This window comes from Phragmites australis, chromosome 15, assembly GCF_958298935.1.
Source record: "Phragmites australis chromosome 15, lpPhrAust1.1, whole genome shotgun sequence".
Lineage (NCBI taxonomy): Eukaryota > Viridiplantae > Streptophyta > Magnoliopsida > Poales > Poaceae > Phragmites > Phragmites australis.
In genome coordinates this window covers 8,967,286-8,975,512 of record NC_084935.1, presented here as the reverse complement: position 1 = coordinate 8,975,512, position 8,227 = coordinate 8,967,286, and the positions used below count along the sequence as shown (strand labels likewise).

At 37.6% G+C, this 8,227-nt stretch overlaps 1 protein-coding gene across 1 annotated transcript; it reads left to right on the top strand.

Annotated features, from left to right (window-relative positions):
• The first annotated feature begins 1,015 nt into the window (after positions 1-1,015).
• On the top strand, positions 1,016-7,809 carry LOC133892774 (protein disulfide isomerase-like 5-4). Its single transcript, XM_062333723.1, has 16 exons — positions 1,016-1,174; positions 1,207-1,288; positions 2,545-2,635; positions 3,046-3,140; positions 3,953-4,010; positions 4,300-4,484; positions 4,823-4,880; positions 5,172-5,212; positions 5,309-5,383; positions 5,937-5,993; positions 6,142-6,208; positions 6,439-6,585; positions 6,692-6,916; positions 7,040-7,201; positions 7,287-7,364; positions 7,450-7,809. The coding sequence occupies exons 2-16, from the start codon at positions 1,248-1,250 to the stop codon at positions 7,525-7,527; spliced, it is 1,458 nt and encodes a 485-aa protein (XP_062189707.1). The 5' UTR covers positions 1,016-1,174; positions 1,207-1,247; the 3' UTR covers positions 7,528-7,809.
• Positions 7,810-8,227: the final 418 nt, after the last annotated feature.

Here is an 8,227-nt window from a genome sequence, read left to right as displayed (position 1 = left end):
ACAATACTGCTGCAGTGTTGATACAGTACTGCTACAGTAACCCGTTGGTGTTTTCCGTTCCTACTTTTCAGCCTCCATGAACAGTATTGTTACCATGTTACTACATTGTTACGGCTCCTACAGTAACTCCGCAAATTTGAAGCTATGTTGGAGTTAGCCTAAACATACCAACCCCATCCTGTTTCACGCGTGACTGCTGACGCTCAAGTCACAGATCACTGTAGCATGGGTCTATGCAAATTTTTTTCGAAAGTTTTTGAGCAAAACTTTTTCGTTAACATTTTTGTAAAACTTTTGAATAATTTTTTTCTTGCGCAAACTTTTCTTAAAACTTTTTTAAGTTAAAATTTTCTCATGCAAACTTTTCTAAAAAAGGAAAAGCACAGAATTTTTTTTCTCCAAAAACATAAAGACGGAGACTATCGAGTGGTACTCGCGTTTGCTTCCTCGCGCGCTAAATAGCAGGACTCCCTTCTCGAGAAACATAGCTGATAATAACTATCCTTCAAAGTTTCATAATGCAAAGTACCATAGTGCATACCACATGTGACATATGCCACTAAGACTTATTCATTATTCACCGAAAATTGAATACATTATCTTTAAATAAAGACAACACTAGAATTACTTTAACGCGCTCTTCTCTTCATAAAAACTTATGAACTAGACATGTTTAGCGTTTTTTTTTTCAGATTCCCAACACCCAAATTTTGAACTACTAACTACTAACAGCTCGGACTCGTACACTAAGAAAGGTACCTCAATATATGAGGTCTGTTTAATTTGAGAGCAAAATTTGATCATACATTGAAAACATTTAGCCGACCAAAATTTTTCTATAGCGTTTCTGGATAAATTTTGGACGACTAAATTATCCGCTAAAATTTTTAGCCGACGAAATTTTAATTTAATTTTAAACTAAACGTTATTTTAACGACTACAATTTAACACTACTCTTATTTAACCTATGATCAAATTTTAGTTTGACCGTGAGAGAAAAAAAAAACAAACAGCCTCTAAATACTCAGTCGATAGCAGGCACCGGAGATTGGAGAGGCAAGACGTGGTGCCATACCGCGCGAGGTTGAGATCCCCGAGACGACGACGAAGAACCCCCCGCAAAAATCTCACCTCCTTCATCCTCGCTCCGCCCCAGATCCCTCTCTCTCTCTCTCTCTCTCTCTCTCTCTCTCTCTCTCTCTCCCTACACCCCGGCGACCGCGCAGATCTGAGCGTCATCGGCCGCCATGATCTCCTCCAGCAAGCTCAAGTCCGTCGACTTCTACAGGTACCCTCCCCGATCTCTCCCCCGTCGATCCGGGCGCCCCTCCATACCTCGGCGCCTGCCCGTTGGGTGTTACGGCGTGGGTTTGTTCGCCTGTGCTGGGGACAGGCGAAGATTCTCGGGCCTCAAGCGGGTGTCGTCTGATCAGGGTTGGGCTGGGCCGGTGCGATTCTCGGCGGGATTAGATGAGTGCGGAGAGCGGTTTATTTCGGTTGCGTTGTGGTGGGTGGCGGTGTGTTCATCGCGGCGAATGAGCTGTTGCACTTTGGCGCGGATGCTCGGCAACAGCGATGAATTCCTTTGTCAGTTTCTAGCTCGGTATGGATTGGTGAATGCTGTAATCAAAATAGTCTTTTTTTTTTTGGGTGTGTGTGACCTTTTCGTACTGGCATTGTGAGTGGTAGTGCGCTCATTGCCCATTGTTAGATTTCGTTTTGTACTGGTGCTTCGATATGGATAACGTTTTGTGCTCTGATGCGGGTATGCCATTTAGAAACGAAAATAGAAGCTAGTTAGACAGTTTTGGATTAGACATTAAAAGTCTATGCTTCCTTCAGAATTACTTTGGCTAGGATGGCTTCCACGTGCCAAGGTGTGCACTTTAGACTTTACTGAGCAAGTCATGACGAAAGTAACATTCGGAAGTTACAGATGATGAGAGGATTGTTGTGTTTTTAGATGAAGTGTGAGTTTTAATTCTAGCCCACACCAACTTGCTTGGGACTAAAAGGCTTTGTTTTTGTTGTTGTAGATGAAGCGTGAGTATTTAGCTAGTTAGATTTATATTTGCAGTGCAACGCCTGTTATATTACGAGTTCTTTATACCAATCTGTTTTTGTCAAAGCAAAAGGTGTTTGTGTTCAGACGTAGCGTATCGAAGTTACGATGAACTAATGTATAAGAGTCTGATCCACGGGATTTTAGAGCTGAGTGTCTCATACTGTTTTTTACTCTATGTGTCAATCATGCTATTGAATCAGAAACTTTGGGTTACTCATGTCCATATGGTCTTTGGGATACAGATATATGGGAGTAATGTGATTATTTTCGGTAGTCATAATTTTGGTTTGAGCTAGCTATTGTTCCTTGATTTGGAAGCTCCTCAAATAATAGTGTGGAGATTAATTTGATTCAGAATGACTAACTTTTACATTGCTATCCTGAGTTTCATTTATATGTTATGGTTTTTTATAGGGCCTCTTTTTATAGTTTCTTTTATCTCTTATAGTGGCAGCGTTTGATGATTTTTCATGTTGCAGGAAAATCCCTAGGGATTTGACCGAGGCATCACTATCTGGCGCTGGATTATCCATTGTAGCAGCACTGGCTATGGTGTTTTTGTTTGGAATGGTCTGTTTTTTGTCGGCTTCTTCTGTTATCAATTACAGTAGTCCCTGCCAGTTTTTTTAATATATTACTTGCTTTTAGTTATTTTTGTAGTACTGCAAATCAAAATGATAGAATCATTTCATGTTCCAATTGGTGGTCTTAAACTAAATGTAAGGAAAGGAATTGTGAAAAATGAATAGGCACTTTTCTTTGTAGCTCAGTTACATTCTGGATCCAAATATTCAAGTTACTCTGTATCCAATGCATTGTGGGTTGCCATTCTTTAAATATTGCTATGCGCTGTCCTTACCAGCAGTTTCGAACATTAAAAAATGTTGAACTGATTTCTTGTTCAAGTTCTGTAAAGCTTTATTTTATTTATATGTTAACTTCAAGTTTTCAACTAAGAAGTGGTTGAATTGTTATTGCAGGAGTTGAGCAGTTACTTAGCGGTCAATACTACAACATCTGTGATCGTTGACAGGAGTTCAGATGGGGAGTTCTTACGGATAGATTTTAACATAAGGTAAGCTCTGTAGCATGTCTCAAATATTGTTGACTACAAAGTTTAAATATCAATCTAAATATGTGCCTCTATGGTTGCATACATAACACTTTTACCTGTTTACCTTTGCAATAAGTACACAATTTATATAACTCTTGATTTCCCTAATTTATATCTGTTCTGTTGATATTAATCATTTGATAATGTGATTATAATTTTTAATTTCATACAATGTATATGCCAGTATACGAAAAGTAAGTGCATGGCTGTGAGTAGCACACAAAACTCTTTTGTTAATTGTGCCAAAAGAATCATATAATGTTAATTTAGTGACTCGTCCAATAGTCTTTTAATATCTGTTAGTGTTCTAAATCCAACCATTTATAATGTGTTTACAAAATAACATTATATTCTGGTATTTATCCCCTACATAGATTTCATATCATCTGAGATCTGTTGGAGAAACTAGCGCTCAAGAAAATTGCAAGTACTATGCAGTGCACTGTTTGTTCATTTGTTACTTTGTATGGTTTAATCAGGTCTTGCTGGTCATTTGGGCTTTGGAATGGTTTTACGAAATTGAGCTTCATTTAGTACTATTATTTCTACCAGTACTATATTACTATTTTTTATTTTATTAATACCATTTTCTTCCTTCCTTCCTTCCTCTCTTTGATTTGTGTGCCTTTTCTTGGGTTTTATCTCTAGCCTACCCCAACTTGCTTGGGACGAAAGGCTTTGGTGTTGTTTGGGAAGATGACTTCGGCAAATCTAGGCTGTGAAACTTGATTGTTGTTTCTTCAAATGTTAACTGACTGCTTTTGTTTTTACAGCTTTCCTGCACTTTCTTGTGAATTTGCATCAGTTGATGTCAGTGATGTGCTGGGAACAGTAAGTTTATATCTTTGCCTCCTGTGCCTTCTCTTTTATCCAGCTTCTAGAATATGACAATATACATCATTGGTTTTCTTTAAAATACTAAAGAGAACGGGAACATGAAAGAAATCCCATGTTCTACAAAGAAAAAAAATGGAAAATGGTGTTGAAGTACTCATGTACATTAACATGCACGTTAACATTTATTTTTCACTAGCTTTGAAATGTAAGCTATGTATATATTTGCACATCGCATAACCTTTTTTCTTGGTTAAATTTAATTTTCTGTTAAAACCATATGCAGAACAGATTGAACATAACGAAAACTGTTCGCAAGTTTTCGATTGATCGGAATTTAGTACCAACTGGATCTGAATTCCACTCGGGGCCTATTCCCATTGTGAATAAGCATGGAGATGATGTTGAAGAGGACCATATTGAAGATTCAGTTTCCTTGTCGTCTCGCAATTTTGATAGCTATTCGCACCAGTAAGTATTCAGTTATCTATCAACCTACAGTCCTGCTTGATCAAACTTCAAACATCTTAGACATTTTGCATATTAAAATCATATCAATAATCAACTAATTGTTCATGATATTCAGTTTATCACCATCTTTCTGCTTCACATTCATGGAGCAAGTTATATGCGTTGTATCTCTATAGCTCCAGTTATTTAGGCTAGATTCTTTATGGCAAGCATCTTTACTCTTGCCTGTTTAGATATTTCTCATCTAAAGTTTTATGCATTCATCTCTATTGTCTTTCTTGGATGGGGTACCTAATATTGCTTCAGTTGACACTTGTCACTCCTTCATTCTTTTTCAGGTACCCCGTTTTGGTCGTCAACTTTTATGCCCCCTGGTGTTACTGGAGCAATCGATTGGTCAGAATTTATCTCCTTGTGTTCCCTTGCATTAGTTATTTTCATTACGTGTGCTACTATATTTCCGAGGCAATGATTATTGTATGATAATGTGCAAGTCATCTGGGCATACTGTACAGTACAGAACTTCAGATGCACCATAATGCTGTGAAGGCCATTGTCTTAGTTTGGTTAATTTTGTCTCACATGCTTAACTTGACTTTTTTATTCTAGTTGAAGTAATGTTCTGTTGTGTTGTGTTGAAGTAAATGTGATATCTTGAAATGTTTCTTATCAGTCAATTTTCTTCAGAAACCTTCATGGGAGAAGACTGCGAAAATAATGAGGGAGAGGTAAGTATTGTTTTCTTTATATGCCCCTAATAAGGCTTGGTGTTAAAATGTCTTACACTGCAAATTGATATCCTCCTTGCCTTTTGTCATGTGCAGATATGACCCTGAAATGGATGGTAGAATCCTTCTTGGCAAGGTTGACTGCACTGAGGAAGCTGACCTGTGTAGGAGGTTTGTACCTATTAGTGCTTAAACTTGGAACCAACATGATTCAGATATGTATGATGCAATATGGAATCACAATTCATTGTTGGTATATCATGAGCAATTTTGTTAACTAGTTACAAAGTCCCCAAAGGAGTGTGGCATTATGATGTGAGTAAAAAATGATATCATGATGCCATCGTCTTTCATAAAATTACAATGTTGTGCCCTTCCATCCGGATCTTGTGGTACTTATTCCTTATGGAATTATTTGCATTGAGAACTATTCCTTCTGGAACTAAGCATCAATGGAAAAGATCTATTAAGACCGATATGGAATTGCTCAAGGAAAGAGTCCATAGACAGCTCATGCGTCATCTCTTGACTTGGTTACAGACTTACAGCTTAATTAGTTAGAACACATTTGTTAACCACAATAAAAAGCCTGAAATTATTTCCATCACTTGTTTCACATCATGGAATTTGTATGTTCCTTTTATACCTCTTTGTGATTTTGTTGCTGTTCATTGAATTAATATACAGATGGAACGTACTTTTCATCTTAATTTATCAAATGCAGGCACCACATACAAGGTTACCCATCCATTCGTGTTTTCCGTAAAGGGTCCGATGTCAAGTAAGCACGGTTCATCATAAATTCTATTTAGATACCTTCTGGGCTTGAGTAGCTCCAGTGTACACTCAGGCTGCAAACATTTATTTGTGCTACACTTGTGTTAATATTTGCCAAAGTTCCATAAAAAACCAAATTTACATTTGCACAGGGAGAATCAGGGTCACCATGATCATGAATCGTACTATGGGGAACGTGATACTGAGAGTTTAGTTGCGGTATGTTATGGATCACCTACTATCGAATTCTTTTTCCTGATTTGACATGGTTTATCTTTACTATGATACTACATCTTAAACATGAGCATGCAGGAGGAAAGCAAATAGCCTCCTATTTTATAAGGAAAGCGAAAGGCTAAACATTCTTTGCTTGTTAATCTGTATTATCTATTGTTCCATTGGCTTAAATAGCTCTTAAAGAATTCCTGATATAATGTTTTGAACCTCAGGCAATGGAAACTTATGTTGCAAACATTCCAAAAGAGGTTCATGTGCTTGCTTTGGAAGACAAATCCAATAAGACTGTTGATCCTGCAAAGCGCCCTGCTCCATTGACCAGTGGATGCAGAATAGAAGGTTTTGTGCGGGTCAAAAGGGTAAATGAGCTACATTATAAATTACATAGAGCTAGTTTTTGTGCTAATGGTTGTAGTGTGGAGAAAGGTGTTCTGCTATCTTTCATTAACTAGTTCTGTTTACCAGGTTCCAGGGAGTGTTGTTATCTCGGCTCGATCTGGGTCACACTCGTTTGATCCATCCCAGATAAATGTTTCCCACTACGTGACACAGTTCTCATTTGGCAAAAAACTTTCATCAAGGATGCTTTATGAATTCAAAAGACTAACTCCGTATCTTGGTGGACACCATGATAGATTAGCTGGTCAGTCTTACATTGTTAAGCATGATGATGTTGACGCCAATGTTACTGTAAGTCCCTAACTTTCTCTTATCTTTTTTATTAAGATGTTTACTAAGCCTCAGTTATTTTCAGCATTGATACTTGTTTCTTTTGAAATTACATACCTTTTGCTTCACTTATGTCATTCTTAGATTGAGCATTACCTACAAGTTGTGAAGACTGAGCTTGTAACATTGAGGTCCTCAAAGGAATTGAAACTGCTTGAAGAATACGAATACACAGCGCACAGCAGCTTGGTGCACAGCTTCTATGTTCCTGTTGTAAAATTCCATTTCGAGCCTTCTCCCATGCAGGTTGGCATCCTCATATTATTTGATATTTTTTAAGTTTTATTAACAAGTAAATGATCCATCTTAAACGAATCTCATTTATCATCAGGTCTTGGTAACTGAAGTTTCCAGATCCTTCTCTCATTTCATCACAAATGTGTGTGCTATTATCGGTGGAGTCTTCACGGTGAGAACTCATCCTTGTTTATATGTTCGTATTTCCGAGTCCATCAAATAATAATGTCTAATGAAAACTACCCTGTAAACTCTAGGTTGCTGGAATACTGGATTCCATCTTTCACAACACACTAAGGCTGGTGAAGAAGGTTGAGCTAGGGAAGAACATTTGACTGTTGAAGGTAGACCTTCCGGTGTGGCCCCGAGTTTTCTGGGCTGCTCTAGTTAGTCATTGTTTTGTTATACTAGTACCTGGGTAGTGATTCTTGATAATCGATATATGAAAGAGGGAGGGTGTGGGGTTGACAGAGTAGGAACTCGGGGTGATGATATAACTAGGGACCTCACTGTTTTGTTAAATCACCTACAATAAAACAGTGATCCTTGTGAATGTACCCTTTGCTAATTGAGCAAGATTATATGATGTGCTACTTATTCATCATAGTTTTTATGTCCTCCCTTCCCATTAAACTGTATTGTTTTTCGGCCTTGTCCCAATTCATCTCTAGAAACTGGAAGAGCTAACGGTTTTTCAAGTTCTGCACTTGCATGAATCGAAAGACAAATAAATGTTTTCTTGATCTCCAGATCTGAAACTCGTGGATCATGGTACTTAAGACCTCTTTCCACAATGACTGTAAAAGGAATCTGCTTGTAGATATCCATAAACAGTTAAATGAAAACAAATTATACTCGTTTTGCTGATCCGACTTTTTTTTAAATGGGAAAGCAAGCTTTCATTAACTAGTAGTTCGAGGCATATTTTTTTGGGAGTATAAGTTACGCACGCGAACCACACATACATTTATATGGGTACGTTTTAGCACATGTTTAAATAAAATTTAAAGTATAATCTTCCATAACATACGCACG

Coding starts and splice junctions, on each gene's coding strand:
- LOC133892774 (XM_062333723.1), top strand. CDS start 1,248: ATGATCTCCTCCAGCAAGCTCAAGTCCGTCGACTTCTACAG. Junction 4,485..4,822: donor TTTGATAGCTATTCGCACCA/GTAAGTATTCAG, acceptor ATTCTTTTTCAG/GTACCCCGTTTTGGTCGTCA. Junction 5,994..6,141: donor CGTAAAGGGTCCGATGTCAA/GTAAGCACGGTT, acceptor ACATTTGCACAG/GGAGAATCAGGGTCACCATG.